Below are 18,921 nucleotides of genomic sequence, written 5' to 3'. Positions count from 1 at the left end.
AGCCGAGGCCTCTACACTAGGGTTACAGGCCACACACCGGCCCTTTGTGTTTGTTCTGGGCTTGGATGGGGTCCTTACAATCTCAAAGCCAGATGATTTTTTGTTGTTGTTTTTCTAGACAGGGTTTCTCTGAGTAGCTTTTGGAGCCTGTCCTGGAACTCACAGAGATCCGCCTGCCTCTGCCTCCCGAGTGCTGGGATTAAAGGCGTGCGCCACCACCACCCGGCCTCAGATGATTTTTTTTTTTATTCATTCTGCTATAAAGGCCCCAAACCAATCACTAGGCATTTCCCAGGTCCACTGTTGCTTCACATGCCCTGCTCTTGCCCCTCAGGAGAGAAGCTGCCTTTCTCTTCGCGACGTCACTTCCAGCTGGCCCCAGTGGCTTGTCATTCTGATGCTGGAAAGCATTTGGCTGGCTTTGACGTTCTTTTTACCTGTCCCTGGGTGCCCTACGTAAGTGACCCCTTGCCAGGTAATCCCTGTGTGTGTGTGTGCTCCTGTTTGTGTGTGGGAGTGCATGTGTGTGCATGTGAGTGCATATGGCGGGGGGTACATGTATATGCATCTGAAGGCTGGAGGACGGGTATTATTCCTCAGTCGCCGTTCCTTTTTTTTTTTTTTTTTTATTTTGATACACAGGGTTTGTCAGGTAGGCTGGCCAGGGAGTCCCAAGGATCCACCTATCCCCACCTCTCCAGGGCTGGTGTTACAAGTGTGTGCCACCATGCATGGCTTTCATTTTTTTAAATAAAAAATTACTTTATGTGTGTGAGTGTTTTGCCTGCATGTATCTCTGCATACCATGTGCATGCAGCGCCCCGAGGAGGCCAGAAGGAGGCATGGGATCCCCAGAACTGGAACCTCCATGTGGGTTCTGGGAATCAAACCCAGGTCCTCTGGAAGAGCAGCTTGTGTTCTTAACCACTGAGCCATCCCTCCAGCCCCAATGCATGGCTTGGCTGGCTCGCTCTCTCTGTCTCTGTCTCTCTCTGTCTCTGTCTCTCTCTCTCTCTCCCCTTCCCCCACCCCCCTTATGTGGGATTCGGTCCTCAGGCTTACAGGGAAGCACTTTTCTGACTGAGCTGTCCCTCGGCTGTGGTAGTTCCTTCCAGTAAATCCCTCTCTGCCGAGTCAGAAGTAAGGTTCTACAGCATTGAAATGTCTCTAGTCACAGGAATTCTCTCACACTTTCCCCTCCTTTGAGGCTCTCTTCACATGGAGAAGAGGGTTGAGTCTCTCAGCATCACCCTGAGTAGAAAGCGGACCTGCCTTCCAGTGATGGCGGCTGCTGTCTGGTCAGAGATCCCGGACAGGAGTTGAGGGGTCAGGGGCTGCCGTGGGCCTGTTTGGATCTGTCCTGTGGGGACCGCCACTGCTCAGCACTGTCCCTTCTGCAGTCCTTTCAATTAAGTATGTCTTCCACTTCCTTAGCGGCTACCTTGGCCCTGGCGGTATTGGGGACTTGGGGAAGTACCCTCATTGTACTGGAGGAGCAGCTGGCTACATCGACCGCCTGCTTCTGGGAGACAGTCATCTGTACCAGCACCCATCCTCTGCTGTGAGTGAGCCTTGCCTGTTCTTGGAGCTGGAAAGTAGGAAAGTAGGAGGACCTAGCCAGTTTGACACCATTTAAGGACAGTGTGGTGGGAATCGTGGTTGTTAGAAAACTGGCTGCCTTCCTGCCTCACATGTTCACTCTGTTGGTGGGGAGGGTATTTTTGATTGTGGAGAGAGAATGAACCATATAAAACAAGTAGCACTTTATTTAGCTCTTGAGGTCTCCAGCCCCAGACTCCGGAGACAGGGACTAGAATGCAGGATGTGTGTGAGGCGTCCCCACTGGGTTAGGTAGTCCCTGGGAGGAAGCAGCTGAGGGATTGAACCGCCTGTGTCTGTCTCCTCAGGGCTCCCGTTACTCTCTCTGCAGCTGAGGTGGCATTTGAGGGTGAGGGGCGGGTCCCACATGTTCCTTGTTGGATGTGGACTGTCCGCAGCCCAGGAACGGTTTGGAAAGACAAATTCCCATGCTTTCTTTTTTTCTTGTTTTATGTTGCTGGGATCGAACTCAGGGCCCAGCAAACTGTAACCTCACCCTGCAGCTCTCTTTAGTCAAGGACCCTGGACATGGGTCTTGACTGAGACCTTTTAACAATGAATATTTCTAGTAGCTGGGGATGAGTCTTTCAGGCCTTGCAGTGGTTGAGGATACACTGTACATTTCCAGAGTTCTAGAATCTCGTGTTAAAAATACAAATGTTTTATTTTAACTGACTAATTATTTGTAGTGTTAGAGATTAAAACATGGGCCTTCTGATTGCTAAGCATACACTCTTCCACTGGGCCACTCCCTCTTCCCAGATGTTTTATTAAATGTTAATTTGCCTGGAAAGAAGGTTAGGAGCTGTTGAAGCTACAGTGGGGTTGGCTACAACGGAATGAACATGGAATTCCTGTCCCGTTAGGCATTTGTATTTGGTTAAACGTGGTCCAACACGCTTGGCCAGATGTGATAATGGGGCTGAGCAGGATCATGGCTTACTTTGCCTATGATGCCTATAAATTGCCCATGAATTTCTGCTGTAACAAAGCAAAAAGGGAGGGAGGGAGGAAGGGAAGAAGAGAGGGAGGAAGGGAGGGAGGGGGTAAAAAGCACCAACAATTGAAATGTGTTCAAGTTTGCATTCTGTCTGAGAGTTGTGTTCTGTTTCGTTAAGGTCCTCTATCACACCGAGGTGGCCTATGACCCAGAAGGAATCCTAGGGACTATCAACTCCATTGTGATGGCATTTTTAGGAGTTCAGGTATCTGCTCCTCTCATCGGCTGTCTTTTCCGAGTTTGTGACGACTTCTAACGTAACTAGAAACCACCTCACTGTAATACTTGAAGGAGGTCCCCTGCTGCCCTCCGGGTCTGGTCAGTTCTGGTTAGGATCAAGATTGTGTAAACTAGGGTGGGATGCCTCAGCAATTCAGATGACTGGCTGAACCCTTACATTCTGGCGACTAAATTCTTACTAGTTGTGGGTGTATTTTAGCCCAGGAGTTTGTGGATAATGAGTTCCACTGATGGCCACATTTATTTATTTATTTATTTATTTATTTATTTATTTATTTATTGTTTGTTTGTTTGTTTGTTTGTTTGTTTGTTTTGGTTTCTCTGTGTAGCCCTGGCTGCCCAGGCTGGCCTCTAACCTAACTCCTCAGGGATAGGCCTGCCTCTGCCTCTCGAGTGCTGGGATCAAAGGTGTGCACCACCAGTAACTTTAAGTCCAGAGGTGGCTTTATTGTACAGGATTCTTTTAGCTATCCTGGGTTTTTTGTTTTTCCATGAGAAGTTTAGTAGTATTCTTTCAAGATCTGTGAAGAATTGTGTTGGGCTTTTGATGGGGATTGCATTGAATCTGTAGATTGCTTTTGGTAAGGTTGCCATTTTTATTGTGTTGATCTTACCTATCCATGAGCATGGGAGATCTTTCTATTTTCTGATATCTTCTTAAGTTTCTTTCTTCAAAGACTTAAAGTTCTTGTCATACAGGCCTCTCACTTGTTTGGTTAGAGTTACCCCAAGGTATATTATTTGTGGCCGTGGTAAAAGGTGTTGTTTCTCTGATTTCTTTCTTGGCCCATTGATCATTTGTATATAGGAGGGCTATTGATTTTTTTGAGTCAATCTTGCATCCCACCACATTATTGAAGGTGTTTATCAGCTGTAGGAGTTCCCTGGTAGAATTTTTGGGGTCACTTATGTATTCTATCATATCATCTGCGAATAGTGAATGTTTGACTTCTTCCTTTCCAACTTGCATCCTCTTGATCTCCTTTTGTTACGTTTGACCCCGGCCCTCACATGTAGCTAGAGTTTTCCTGCCTGGCCCACAGTCAGGACAAATCTCTGTCACCTGCCTGTCCCACAGCCACTCAGACCCAACCAAGTAAACACAGAGAATTATATTGCTTACAAACTGTATGGCTGTGGCAGGCTTCTTGCTAACTGTTCTTATAGCTTAAATTAATCCATTTCCATAAATCTATACCTTGCCACGAGGCTCATGGCTTACCGGCATCTTCACATGCTGCTTGTCATGATGGCGGCTGGCAGTGTCTCCTTCTGCCTTCCTGTTCTTTCTTTTCTCCTCTCTGTTAGTCCCGCCTATACTTGCTGCCTAGCCACGGGCCAATGAGTGCTTTATTTATTGACCAATCAGAGCAACACATTTGCCACACAGAACATCGCACAGCACTCGCACTTACTGGGTGACGCCTTGGTGTGTCACTAGCGCCCACATCGTAGGGGTGCTGTGAGGAACACCCCAAGAACTGGCACACGGGCAGCACTTGCACATTTTAGCTATTATTATAAACTATCAACAGTATATCCTTCGATCCTTTCCAAGTTTGACTCTGGTTTCAGAGAGATTTCACGTAGTGTCCCGTCTGAGGTTTTCAGTTTTCCCTGCATCCAGTTCCCTTTTGCTCCTATCCATCTTGGGTAGTGCCACCAGACCAGACAGCGTAACCAGTCTGAGCTGGTCTCCTGTCACTTTGGTGGGCATTAGTTCTAGTTTCCTTTCTATTACAGTGCTCAAACACTGTCAGAAAGCCACGGACGGAGGAAAGGGTTTGTTCCACGTACAGGTCTCAGTCCATAGGGAAGTCAGGGTAGGAACTCAGGCAGGGACTTAAAGCAGAAACCGTGGAGGAATGCTGCCCGCTGCGTCGACTTCAGGCTCATGCTCAGCTCGCTTTCATAGGCGCCCAGGCCCACCTGCCTAGGGGTGGTGCCGCCCACAGTGGGCCAAGCTCTTCTGTGTCAATAGCGATGCAGACGATCCCCACAGACTATCTGCGGGCCAGTTTGTCAGTTCCCAGGTGGTTTTAGGTTGGGTCAAGTTGACAATAAAAACTAAGACAAGGGGTGACTTTGCTGGGCTCCCCATCACCTCTGGGAGAAAGGCCTGGTCTGAGTGAGCCCTGCTGGGCCACCTGCTTGCTCCTGTTACTGCGCTCTCAACCTCCCGGCACGCAGAGCTGCTGGGACGTGGGGGTCTGTGTGTGCCATCCCCGTCATCCGCACGTCCTGCCTGCTCTGACCCTCTGCGACTTGTAGCCTCGACACTCCCCACATGCGTCCGCCTCTCTCGTTGGTCCCACGCTCCTCCCCAGCCTCCACAGGGTATAGCGGTCATCGTATTCCTCCTTATAACCCCAGTGTCTAGAACCTGTACCTAGCAAATAACTCCGTGTGCTGGATAGTTAAGTGGATGCATGAAGAAGAATCAAGACTTCATCTTAGGTGGTTGGTTCTCTTGGTCATGCTGTTGTCTTCTCCAGGCAGGAAAAATACTGCTGTATTACAAGGACCGGACGAAAGCCATCCTGCTGAGATTCGCCGCCTGGTGCTTCACCCTTGTAAGTAACCCATCTTCCCGCTCCAGCTGTGTTCTTTTTTGTTTGTTTGTTTTTCGAGACAAGGTTTCTCTGTGTAACTTTGGTGCCTGTCCTGGATCTCACTCTGTACACCAGGATGGCCTTGAACTCACAGAGATCTGCCTGGCTCTGGCTCTGGCCCCCACAGAGTGCTGGGCCAACTGTGTTCTTTTTTTTTTTTTTTTTTTTTTGGTTTTTTTGAGACAGGGTTTCTCAGTGTAGCTTTGTGCCTTTCCTGGAACTCGCTTTGGAGACCAGGTTGACCTCGAACTCACAGAGATCCGCCTGCCTCTGCCTCCCGAGTGCTGGGATTAAAGGCGTGCGCCACCACCACCCGGCCCAACTGTGTTCTTAAGACTGACACTTATTTAAGAAGAAATGAAATGCTGAGCAGCCCCTGGCTCAGCATGATGGAGAGCATTTCACTTGAATTACAGCATTCACAGAATAACATCTTTAAAAAATCATTCTTATTTTTTTCCTGAGTGTGGAACCCAGGGCCTAGTGCATGCCCAGTACACACTCTACCACTGAGGTATGCTCCTAGTCACAGGGAGGAAGACGTCTTCACAACTAAATTCTCAGGCTTCTTCTCTTAGAAAACTGTGTCATATAAATAAATAAGAGCGCTCGCCATCCACGCTCCAGTGAAGGCTGCTGGGGGAAACGTGTAAGGGCTGCTCTGCATGGGGAGCCTTCTCAGAAGGAAGACCAGGCAAGGGGTGGGGTTGTAGCTCAGTAGAAGGTAGGCTCAGCATGCATGACGCCCTGGGTCCCATCCCCAGCACCCCCTAAGACCGGGTGTGGTGGCACATGTCTGTAATCCAGCATGAGGAAGCAGAGGACCCAAGATCACATCCTTGGCTACGTAGTGAGTTTGAGGCCAGTCTGGGATACGTGAGACCCTGTCTCAAAGGAGAAAATAAAGGGATAGAGAGATGGTTCAGTAGTTAAGAGCACTTGCTGCTCTTCCAGAGGACCTGGGTTCAATTCCCAGTACCTACATGGCGGCTCACAACTATCTGTAATTCCAGTTCCAGGGGTCCAACACCCTTACACAGACATACATGCAGGCAAAACACCAATACACATAAAATAAAAAGTAAAAAATAAGTAAGTAAGTAAATAAATAAATAAATAAATAAATAAATAAATAAACAAACAAATAAAAGAGAGAAATGGATATTTAACTGTGTGGTGGTGGTGCACACCTTTAATCCCAGCACTCGGGACGCAGAGCCAGATAGATCTCTGAGTTTGAGGCCAGCCTGGTCTACAGAGAAAGATCCAGGACAGCCAGGGCTACACAGAAAAACCCTGTCTTGAAAAACCAGACGGGAGAGAGAGAGAGGAGAGAGAGAGAGAGAGGAGAGAGAGAGAGAGAGAGAGAGAGAGAGAGAGAGAGAGAGAGAGAGAGAATATAAAAGTGGAAACAAGCAGGCACACAGGTGATGGTTTTTCAGAGCAGGAGCATCCCAGTTAAGAACACAATGTACGCTGCCGACAGGCTGTTCCTTTCCCCAGCCTTGCGGAGTCACATTCTCTTAGAGTCGGTGTGATTCCTCACTTACCTTCTGTGACTCGGAGACCACCAGAAACGGTTTTGCATAATAGTTTAGTTACACATCTTACACTAGGTTTCCAGTTAAAAGAGCAAAGTAAAAGGTGTGATTTTCCGTCCTCACTAGCAGGTAAGTGACTCATCTTTTTTTTAAATCTTCAGTGGACTGTTTCAAGGTTGTAGTACACATCTTTAACATCCTCTTTTCTTCACAGGGGCTTATTTCTGTTGCCTTGACAAAAGTGTCTGCAAATGAAGGCTTTATTCCAATAAACAAAAATCTCTGGTAAGCAGGGTGGGGGTTATGGTGTCCCGGGTATCTGTCACGTTGAAAGCAGGTGTTTCCGGGGTGCGGCGACCTTCCCTCACTCATCTCCCTGTAGGTCCATTTCCTATGTCACCGCGCTGAGCTGCTTTGCCTTCTTCATCCTGCTCGTCCTCTACCCAGCTGTGGATGTGAAGGGGCTGTGGACGGGAACCCCCTTCTTCTATCCCGGTGAGTCGGCTGGGACCCGTTCATAGCGGGGCGGGAGAGACCAGGCAGACCGGCTCAGAGAGCCGCTGAGCTGCCTCAGAGCTGAAGGCTCTGTCCTGGGGACACATTTCAGGAAGCAAGCTAAGAAGAAGCCGGCAGGGGCTGTGCTGGCCCAGCTCACAGGAGGTCACTGGCCTGTTCCAAAGCACCACCCCATTTTTACACATTCGGTTTCTAGCGTCAGTAAATAAACTCCGCTTATTTTCAGACAGTATAAAATGGCACAGTACTGGATACGACCCAGGACGTACTGATTTTTTTTTTTTTTTTTTTTTTTTTTTTTTGGTTTTTCGAGACAGGGTTTCTCTGTGTAGCTTTGCGCCTTTCCTGGAACTCACTTGGTAGCCCAGGCTGGCCTCGAACTCACAGAGATCCGCCTGGCTCTGCCTCCCGAGTGCTGGGATTAAAGGCGTGCGCCACCAACGCCCGGCTTGGACGTACTGATTTTAATAAGAGATAGGATTGTCCTGTGTGTGTGTGTGTGTGTGTGTGTGTGTGTGTGTACAGGTGCACGTGTGCCAGAGTACAACTTGCAGGAGTTGGTTCTCTCCACCATGAGGGTTCCTAGGATAGAACGGAGTCATCAGGCTTGGCGGCAAATGCCATTCCCTGCTGAGCCGGCTCGATGCTCCTGATTCCTAAGAGTTTAGAAATACACGGAGCACTTCACTGTCTAAGCTGTGCGTCACTCATTTGGGGCAGTAAGTGATAATGCCAGGGCGTGTTTATGTTTTTTATTGAACTCGTCTCAAGAATTGTATGATTGATCTGGAAAAACCATGTTCTGATCTCTCAAAGGGATGAATTCTATTCTGGTGTATATTGGTCACGAGGTGTTTGAGAACTACTTCCCTTTCCGGTGGAAGCTGCAGGATGACCAGTCACACAAAGAACATCTAATTCAGAACATAGTGGCTACTGCTCTCTGGGTGCTCATCGCCTACGTTCTCTATAAGAAGAAGATATTTTGGAAAATCTGATGGCATTCACTCACTGGAACATGTTGCTGGAGGAGCCAGCGGCCCTGAGAGGAAGATGGAAACATCCTTTATTAAAGGGATCCTCCCTCACAAAAGGGATGGGCTTCTGGATGCTGTGCCCAAGCTGATTTGCTTAGACATCAGAAAGCTGCCTATATATTTTTACTTACATATTTGAAATGTTATGCCCTCCATTTTCTATGAAATTGATACATTTGGAACATGTGTAGAAATCTCCTTGGACTTCCCAGAGGGGACTTTCTATGGACATTTTGTCTCTAATGGAGGCCAAGGTTGGTGGGCTGGTTTGACTCAGAGGTAGAATGTCTTTCTAGCTTGGGCAGTTTGGTTCTTGCTACCACTAACAAGCAAACAACAAGAACACAAGAAAACTCCCAAATAATTGAGGGACCGATTCTCATTTCCTGAAACCTGCCTCCCATGTGTCTATGCGTGCCGACAACAAACGCCACGCTTTCTGTTGTGAGACTTCTATAAAGCTTTTTAGTGGACTGTGTCATAATGCTGTCTTTTCTTTTTTTATAGCATGCACTTTAATGTTTCTAGAATGCCAAAGTAATTTTTCTTTCCGATGTTCAGGGCTTTGATGGGCCCACAAAATGTGTTTTCCAAAGCTGCTGGCTTCCTTTCCCCACCTGGAAAAAAACCTGAAGTATGGATTTATTATTGTCAGCTACTCTTGTAGCTCTACCGGTCCACCCACCTTACTAGTTCCTGCTGTCTGTCTGTCTGTACTGGCATGTCTCCGGATGGTACCCCAGCATCTCCAGGCACCCATAAATGTAGCCAGGGAAGGAAGAGCATCTGCTTCTGCTGTGGGTCCTATGAACTGCCTCCTGTGGAAGGTATGGGCCAGTCCCATGGCCTGTCATCTGTGGAAGGAAAGAGATGGGGTACTCCGACAGGTCTCCCATGCTTAGATGTGCTGGGGGGGGGGTCAGGTCTCCCATGCTTAGATGTGCTAAGGGGGGGGCAGGTCTCCATGCTTAGATGTGATAAGTGGGGGGGTCAGGTCTCCCATGCTTAGATGTGCTAAGGGGGGGCAGGTCTCCCATGCTTAGATGTGCTAAGGGGGGGTCAGGTCTCCCATGCTTAGATGTGATAAGGGGGGTCAGGTCTCCCATGCTTAGATGTGCTAAGGGGGGTCAGGTCTCCCATGCTTAGATGTGATAAGGGGGGTCAGGTCTCCCATGCTTAGATGTGCTAAGGGGGGCCAGGTCTCCCATGCTTAGATGTGATAAGGGGGGGTCAGGTCTCCCATGCTTAGATGTGATAAGGGGGGGTCAGGTCTCCCATGCTTAGATGTGATAAGGGGGAACCATCAGTAGCTTCTCTGAAATCCCTACTGTAATCTTACAGAAAACCCTGGAAAAGGAATAATAGCAAAACCTTTTACCATTCCATCAGAGCGAATCTTAGGGAATGGCTATCCCCGTTTCCTAGGAGCGAGGGTGATATTTGTGAAAACAGCCCTTGTGTGTTGTCCATATAATTCCCTCTTGGGGATTTTCCCTGAGTATTCATATTTGAGGAGGATCATGATGGGGTTGTACTTTAGGCCACTCTTCTGTGGTGACCTGGGGACATTTCAGGGATTGCTCATTCGTTTGTGGCTTTTGAGTCTCCCCACCTTATTATACATTCCCATTTTAAAAATACATATTTAATCATTGCCAAGTCTCAGTTCCGTCTCCCCTTCCACTTCTGCCTGCCTCATTCTCCCCGTTACGACCGCTGGTCTGGTCTGGAAGCTTGCCTCCTCTGTGACTGGTCCACTGCCTCCAGATTAAACTCGATAAAGCAGGAGTTGGATCAAAACACCAGCTTGTCCAGTAGACTGTGCCTGGGCCATCTCTGCCTGGTACAACCTCTTCATCTGATCCCAGCACCCTGCGGTGTTTTCCCACCTCCTTCACAGCCTGCTTGCGGTCACCCAGCAGTGACCGGCCCTCTGGTCCTCCCTCCCTCCCTCCCAATTTTCATCTTCCTCTTCGTTTCTCCGAACCTGGATTTGATCTATCATTTAAAATGCCCCATTGTGGAAGCAGCACCTCTGATCCCATCCTCATCCAGAGCTGGTATCTTCTTCTGCGTTCTCAAATATTGATATTCATCTCGTGGCATTAATCGCTTCTGCCTGTGTGATGGTTTTTTTCTGTGTTATCGTGATATTAATGGCAAGAATGACACATTCTTCTGCATCTTTGTGGCACCAAATGCACACTGCCTTGTGCTCAGCAAGTGCTAAATAAACATGTATTAAAGCAAAACAATGTGGTTTGGGTGTTTTTATTTAAGACTTTAATTTTTAATCATATGTGTATGGGGGTGTGTGTGCACAGGAATGTGGTGCCCGCAGAGGATTAGAAGAAGACACTGGATCCCCTGGGGCTGGAGTTACAGGCGCTGTGAGTCACCCAATGTGGGTGCTGGGAACGGAACTCCAGGCCCCCTGCAAGACCTGTGAGCACTCTAAAGTGCCGAGGCATCTCTCCAGTCTGCTTTTGAATGGTTTGACCGCTAGTTATGATCCGCATGTCTGATGGGGGGACTCTTGGGAATGCTCATGCAGCTGTTAATGGCAACAGGCCACTCTGAGGGCTCCTGTTGCCACCCTGTTCTTTAATGCACCAATATAGTCACAGCTGTGTTGTCTGGACCTCTACCATGGAACCTGGGTTGGGCGGCTTCACAGAGATACCGAATGGCAAACTGGGTTGTGTGTCAGGGTTAGGGTGCCTCGGTTAGAGCCAAAAGCACTGAATCCTGATAGAGCCGAACTGTTAGGAAACTTACCCACCTAGGCAGTCCTGGGAGAGGCACGCTATACCCCATCTCAGCCAGCAGAGATGGCCTCTAGGATCCCAGCTGTCACACACGAAGTACTTGGGGAGACATCTCTGTGTATTTTATTAGCCAGAAAAGCTGGTCCTTGAGGACCATTGGCTAGAAATGCCTTGATTGGCTCTTTCAAAATAAAAAATGATGAGAGCTTGGATTAAGCCAGGCCAGGTTGTGCCCAAGATGACGACTACCTGAGAGTACAGGGTACCTTCTGTGAGAGAAGAAGACAAGGTGTGTTGGAGAGACTGACAGACAGGGAAGTGGTTGTGGATAGCATGACCGCTGGTGGCCACCGTAATTAGAGACCGCGCTGCATCTTCCCGGGGCAAAGTTTGACATTTAAACCATTTTTTTCAAAACGTGTGTAGATGTAACCAATCGTCTTATTAAAATAAGAAACACAGAACCAATGTAAAAGAGAAAGCCGAGAGGTCAGAGCTCAGAGCTAAAATCTTACCTCCTGCAGTGCTCCTACCTCCCCGAAAGAGAGCTACTTCCTGTGTGTCTATCTTTAAATAGACTTTCTGTTCTGCCTTCTCATTGGTTGTAAACCCAAACACGTGACTGTCTCGTCACTGTCTGAATGTACAGCCCTCCAGGTCTTAAAGGCATATGTCTCCAATGCTGGCTGTATCCCTGAACACACCGAGATCTACCTAACTCTTCTACCAAGTGCTGGGATTAAAGGCATGCGCGCGCTGCCACCACCACGCTCTTGCTATGGCTCTAATAGCTCTGACCCCTGGGCAACTTTATTTATTAACATACAATGAAAATCACATTTCAGTACAAATAAAATACCACCATACATATGCACTTCTAATTCCTGAAAAATTGAGTAAAATTTTTTTTTATAAATTGTACCTTTTTATGTTCACTAATAAAGGAATGTTTCATTATAAATAATTATAAATAATGTTCATTAATACGTATGTATGTAATCCATGTCTAAGGGTATTGGCTTAAGTGAAATTAAACATACTGGGTATTCCCCCACCCCCATATTGTGATTTTACTTTTTAAATTAAAGAGAAGACCAATTGACTTCCAGGAAGAGATCTTCATCTAGTTTTTAAAACAAGGGGCAGATCTGTTCAGATGCTAAACAGTACACTCATAACCATGACCCATTAATAGCGAAGCATCAGACACGATTTCAGCAGCTTCAATGTCTTTAACACACTTCTTTTAAACTTTTTTTTTTTTTTTTGTTTTTTGTTTTGTTTTGTTTTCGAGACAGGGTTTCTCTGTGTAGCTTTGTGCCTTTCCTGGAACTTACTTGGTAGCCCAGGCTGGCCTCGAAGTCACAGAGATCTGTCTGCCTCTGCCTCCCGAGTGCTGGGATTAAGGGTGTGAGCCACCACCACCCGGCCTTGTTAAACTTTTAAGCAAGGTAGGAAAGCACATTGCCAATGTTCGTCTTTCATTATATATTTGTATAATGTAGTTTTCTCCCAAGTTTAGTGAGCCACGTTTCCTTTTGCTAGTTACGGCCCTTTGGACACGAGGTCCAAAACAGTATTCATCAAGCTGCCATCCTTTTCTACACTCAAGGCCGATGGAAATGCTAGATGTTTGCATCACACCGTAAAATGCCTCCGACTTCATAAACCGTTTTTAGTTGCACATGTCAAAACACTGTCAAGGCCAGACGCATTAGCAGATGTCTGTAGTCCCAACGCGTGAGGCAGAGGCAAGATCACAAAAAGACCAGCCTCAACTACATAGTAAAGTTGGAGACCAGATTGTGAGACCCTGTCTCTAAACAAAACAAAAGGCACAAAAGACAAAATAAGCCAAAAGTGAGCTGTAAACATTTCTCACTGCTGGTGGAGCACGGAGCCACAGAATTCATGACCGCCAGGGTTCTGGTGTCTTTCTGTCTAGTAACTGGAGACTGTCCGATAGGCATGCGTTCTTCTTTTTTTTTTTTTTAATGGACAAATGATTTTATTTATTTATTTATTTATTTATTATGTATACAGCATGGATGACTGCAGGCCAGAAGAGGGCACCAGATCTCATTACAGATGGTTGCAAGCCACCATGTGGGTGCTGGGAATTGAACTCAGGACCTCTGGAAGAGCAGTCAGTGCTCTTAACCTCTGAGACATCTCTCCAGCCCCGACATGCGTTCTTTTTCTCACTTGCCTGTGTTTCTCAGCCAGCTGTTCTTGTATTTTATCATGTTTGGGTTCACACCTTCACAGCTGTACTTGGGTGTTTTCTTGGTACTTGTCTGGTGACTTGGTTGCTGTGACACTGGTGCCCAGGCCGAGCTTGGGGAAGAAGTAGTTCCTGTACTCATGACATCAACTTAATTGCCACTGAAGCAAATCACAGGTGATACATTTCCACATTCCCACATCACAATCACCAATGATGGACACTGATACCACCCGAGCAAGGAAGAGAGTCCCCTGGACACCACACTGAAGGCAAAAAGCAGCCACATTCTTTATCAAAATGTCACAAGAAAGGTCTCTAGTCCACTTACTAACATTCTTCCCCTCTGAAACTTCTGGAGTTGAGCCCCCAAAGTTCAGATTGGCCTCATCACTGTCTTCTATGCTTCTACAAGGATGGCCCATTAAGCCCCACCTAAAGTGTTCTAAAGGTTTCCTAGTCCACAGTCCCAAAGTCTTCCATGTTCCTTCAACAAACAACATGGTCAGGCCTGCCACGGCAATCCCCGAGTTGCTGGTACCAATATCTGTCTCAGTCACTGTTCTGTTGCTGTGAAGAGATACCAGGACCAAGGCAACTTACAAAAGGAAGCACTGAATTGGTGCTTACTGTCTTAGTTCGGGTTACTGTTGCTATGATGAAACACCTTGACCACAGCAAACTTGAGGAGGAAAGGGTTTGTTCAACTTATGCTTCCACAGCATCAAAGGAAGTCAGGACAGGAACTCAAGCAGGGCAGGAACCTGGAGGCAGGAGCTGATGCAGAGGCCTTGGAGGGGTGCTGCTTACTGACTTGCTCCTCATGGCTTGCTCAGCCTGCTTTCTTATGGAACCCAAGACCACCAGTCCCGGATGGCACCACCCACAATGGGCGGGGCCCTCCCCCATCAATCACTAATTAAGAAAATGCTCTACCGACTTGCTTGTCTACACCCCAGTCTCATGGAGGCATTTTCTCAATTTTTTTCTTCTTAGATGATTCTAGCCCATGTCAAGTTGACACAGAATTAGCCAGCACACTTAATTTACAGTTTTCAGAGGGTTAGTCTGTTATCATCATGGCAGAGAGCATGGTGGCGTACAGGTAGACATGGTGCTGGAGCAGTAACTAAGAGCTACATCCTGATGGAGAGATGAGGAGGGGGAGGGAGGGAGGAGGGAGAGAGAGATGGGGGGGCATGAGTGCCTAGGCCTGGCATGAGCCATTGAAACCTCAAAGCCCACCTCCAGTGACACACTTCCTCCAACAAAGCCACATCTCCTAATCCTTTCAAATAGTACCAAGCATTCCAATATATGGTTCTATGGGGACCATTCTCATTCAATCCACCATACTTAAATTTGTTGGTGGTAGGTTTGTTTGTTTGTTTGTTTTTTCAGTTGTCAGGCATTATTTCCTTAAACACAACCAGCTCACACTGCTATTCCTTTTGTCTGAGCCATTAACTTGTTCTTAGTTCCTGTACTCATTACATCAACTTAATTTGTTATAATTTCCTCAGGTACTCAGTCAAGTGCATGATCTAATTTTCTTATGTTCCAAAGGTCATTCTAATATAGATAACTTTTATTTTCCAATTTTGTTTTTAAAAATTATTCATTTTGATTACCTTTTGTACTTAATGTTCTTTGATTCATCTTATATTTGTTTTAAATAAATAAATTTTATATTCCATTAAAAAAATAGCATAGCTTAGCTGTCCTTTCAGAACAGAATACTACATTAAAGGACCATTAATCTTCAGAAGTAACTCAAGTCTGACAGATTGAAGCTGCAAATTCGTCCTTCTAAACAGCCAGCATGCAACCTGACCGGGGAGTCGCTAGCGAAATGTGCCGAGAATTGGAATGCTGCTAAGCGTCGCTGGCTAGAGTGGAGAATTCCCTGGACAAAAAAGCATTGCGATAATTATGAAAATATAAATGATCCTTTGCAAAAGGCAATTGTGCAGGAGACTCCTTCAGTAGTATTATGCATGTTTTGTTCCATAATCAAGCTAATTAAAATGTTGTAAGGCACAAAGAAATGTTGTCACTCTCCACAGAAAGCTGTTGTATTCCTGGCAGACAGGTTGTTCTAAGGAATTTGAAAATGTAGTTATAATAAAATATTTTTTGAGATACAGTCTCTCAATATAGCTCTGGCTGTCCTGGAATCCACTATATAGACCAGGCTAGCCTTGAACTTACAGAGATCCGCTTGCCTCTGCCTCCTGAGTGCTGGGATTAGAGGCATGCACTACTCCACCTGGCCATAATAAACAATTCTGTCAAGCAAATAAAAAACAAACAGACAAAATAAAGGTTGTTTTCTGCATCCCTCTCATCCTGAGTCCCAATACCCATTTACTTTTGAAGAGCTGATTCTGTCAAAGGCTTTTTCTATTAAGATGATCATGTCAATTTTGTCTGTAAATCCACTTATGTGGTTTATTACATTTAGTGATCCATATACACGAATTAGTTAAACCATCCCTGCAACTTGGTCATGGTGTATGTTTGTTTGTATTCTGTTTGCAAGTATTTTATTGACTATTTTTGAGTTTATGTTCTTTCAGGATATTGGCCTATAGTTTTCTTTTTTTCTTTCTTTCTTTCTTTTTTTTTTTTTTTTTTTTTTGATTGTGTCTTTACGAGGCTTGGGTATTAAAATGGTCCTGGGAGTGCTCCTTCTGCTTCCTTTTGGCTGTAGATCTTCTTGGAATGTTTGGTAGAATTCTGCTGTGACTCCATCTGTTCCTGAACATTTTTTTTTTTAGTTGAAGGCTTTTTATTATTGTTTTAATTTCCTCATTTGTTATGGGTCTGTTTAGGTTGTTGGTCTCTCCTTGGTTTAATTTTGGTGGTTTGACTGAAACTAGAAAACCATCCATTTCTTTTAGACTTTCCAGCTTCATGGAATACAGGTTTTAAAAATAACCCCATGTAAAATTCTGAGTTTCTTTGGTGTCTGTTGCGATCTTTCTCTGTTTCTGGTTCTGTTTATTTGGGCCATCTTTTTCTTTCTTTTGGCTAGTTGGGCCAAGAATCTGTCAATCTTGAGTATCTTCTCAAAGAACCAGCTCTTAGACTAGTTGAGCCTTTGCATTGTTTTTTGTTTTCATTTCATTGATTTCTGCTCTGGTTTTTATTATTTCTCAGCATTGACTGGGTTTGGATTTGGTTTGTTCTTGTTTTTCCAACTTTTTAGTTGCATTATTAAGCCATTTATTCATGCTCTGATTTTTTTTTTAATCTAAGTACATAGAGCTATAAATTTTCCTCATAGGACTGCTTTCAATATGCCCCAAAAGTTTCGTGTTTTCATTTTCATCTAACTCCAGGAAATTTTTTTTCATTTCTTTATTCATTTCTTCTCTGATCCATTCAACATTTAGTAATGAGTTGTTTCATCTCCAGGAGCATGTGTATTTAGTAGAAGTTTGTTGTAAATTTTAAGTTTTATTGCATTGTGATTAGATTGGATAGGAGGGATTTCAATCTTTTTGAATTTGTAAAGATTTGTTTTGTGTCTCAGGATGTGGTCTATTTTAGAAAAGCCCCCAAGTGCTGTGGAGTAGAATGTGTATTCTTTGGCATTTGGATAGAATGTTCTGGAGCTATCTCTAATGTACACTTGATGTATGGTGTCAGTTAATTCTGGTGTTTCTCTATTTGTTGTCCAGGTGACTTGTCTGTTGAAGAAAGTTGGGTATTTAAAAGTCACCTACTATTAGTGGATTGGTGTTAATCTGTGTCTTTAATTTCAGTAGTAGGTTTGTCGTGAAATTGGGTGCCCCCAAGTTTGGTGCACATTTATTTAAGATAGCAATGTTGGGGCTGGAGAGGTGGCTTAGCAGTTAAGAGCACTTGTTGCTCTTACAAAGGGCCTCGGTTCAGTTCCCAGCACCCACATGGTGGATCACAACCCTCTGTAACTCCAGTTCCAGGAGAATCTAAAGACCTCTTCTGACCTTAGAGGACACTAGGCACATACACAGTACACATACATACATGCAGGTAAAACACTTATATACATAAAAAATAAAATAAATAAATCTAAAATTAAAACTTTTTAAAGGTATAACAATTTTAAAAAGATAGTCTTCTTGGCTAACTGTTCTCTTGAGTAGAATGGTGTCCCTCTTTACCTCTTCTTATTGGTTTTATTTTGAAGTCTGTTTGGTTGGATATTAGCATAGAGGCATCTGCTTACTTCTTGGACCCATTTGATTGGAGTACTTTTGTCTATCCTTTCCCTCTATTGTAGTCCTGAGCTTTAAAACTAAGATCTGCTTCTTGTACGCAGCAGATAGGTGGGTTTTGTTTCTTGATCCATTCAGCCAATCTGTGTCTTTTGGCTGGAGAATCGAGTCCACTGATATTTAAAGTTACTACTGAAAAGTGTTAGTTGTGGTCCTCATGCTGCTGATTTCTGGTGGTGGTGTGTTCTCAGTGGTCCTTTGTGTTTTAATAATTAAATTCCATATTTCTTCCCATGGTCTCTGCTATGTTCACTCCTCTCTTCACCGAGAAATAATGCCTTCTATGTTTTCCTTAGGTTTGGTTTGTTGGATGTAATTTTTTAGGCTGTTTATATCATAGAAAGTTTTTTCTTTCTCCTTCAAACATGTCAGATAGTTTTGCTGGGTATATTATTCTGTGTTAGCTTTCAAGTCTTTTAGAACATGGGATGTATTGTTCCAGGCTCTTCTGGCCTTCAAAGTTTCCACTGAAAAATCCACTGTTACTCTGATGTGTTTTGCTATGTATGTTGTATTTTTCTCTCTTGTAGCTGTCAGTACTCTTTCTTTGTTATGTATACTTTGTCTCTTAACTATGACATGCCAAGGGAACTTTCTTTTCTGGTATTCTCTATATGATATTTTGTGTGCTTCTTGTATCTGTATGGGTGTGTCTTTCTCATTTTCTCCTATGATCTTGCAGAAGATATGTTTAATGCCATTAACTTGGGATTCTTCTCTCTCATTGTGCCTATAATTTGAAGGCCTCTCTCTCTCCCTCTCTCTCTCTCTCCCTTCCTTCCTTCCTCTTTCTTTCTTTTCTTTTCTTTCTTTCTTTCTTTCTTTCTTTCTTTCTTTCTTTCTTTCTTTCTTTCTTTCTTTCTGTCCCACATCTCCTGTGTGTTTCTTTCTTGTGAGTTTTTTACATGTTCCATGTTTATTTGGTCTAGATCTCCACTTTTATCTCTGAGACCTAATATTCTGTCTTCTGTTTCATCTATTCTACTTGCAGGGCTTCCCTTTGTGTTTGGACTATTGGGTTTTTCAATTCTGTCTTCATTTCACACTGAGTCCACTTCAGTGTTTCTACTTCCCTGTTGAATTCCGTTGTCGAGCACTGGGTTCTCGTTGTCATCTTCA

At 45.0% G+C, this 18,921-nt stretch overlaps 1 protein-coding gene across 2 annotated transcripts in view; it reads left to right on the top strand.

Annotated features, from left to right (window-relative positions):
• Hgsnat (heparan-alpha-glucosaminide N-acetyltransferase) overlaps window positions 1-9,029 on the top strand; it is a 30,652-nt gene extending 21,623 nt beyond the window's left edge. For both annotated transcript variants that reach the window (XM_028854822.2, XM_028854823.2), the window contains 7 exons: window positions 335-456; window positions 1,435-1,561; window positions 2,718-2,804; window positions 5,335-5,412; window positions 7,207-7,277; window positions 7,375-7,487; window positions 8,325-9,029. In XM_028854822.2, the coding sequence (XP_028710655.1) occupies window positions 335-456; window positions 1,435-1,561; window positions 2,718-2,804; window positions 5,335-5,412; window positions 7,207-7,277; window positions 7,375-7,487; window positions 8,325-8,506 (780 nt within the window). In that variant the 3' untranslated portion in view covers window positions 8,507-9,029. The remainder of the gene's footprint in view (window positions 1-334; window positions 457-1,434; window positions 1,562-2,717; window positions 2,805-5,334; window positions 5,413-7,206; window positions 7,278-7,374; window positions 7,488-8,324) is intronic.
• The last annotated feature ends 9,892 nt before the right edge of the window (window positions 9,030-18,921 follow it).

This window comes from Peromyscus leucopus, chromosome 17 (assembly GCF_004664715.2).
Source record: "Peromyscus leucopus breed LL Stock chromosome 17, UCI_PerLeu_2.1, whole genome shotgun sequence".
In the NCBI taxonomy this organism is placed as follows: Eukaryota; Metazoa; Chordata; class Mammalia; order Rodentia; family Cricetidae; genus Peromyscus; species Peromyscus leucopus.
This window is presented reverse-complemented; position numbering and strand designations above follow the sequence as displayed.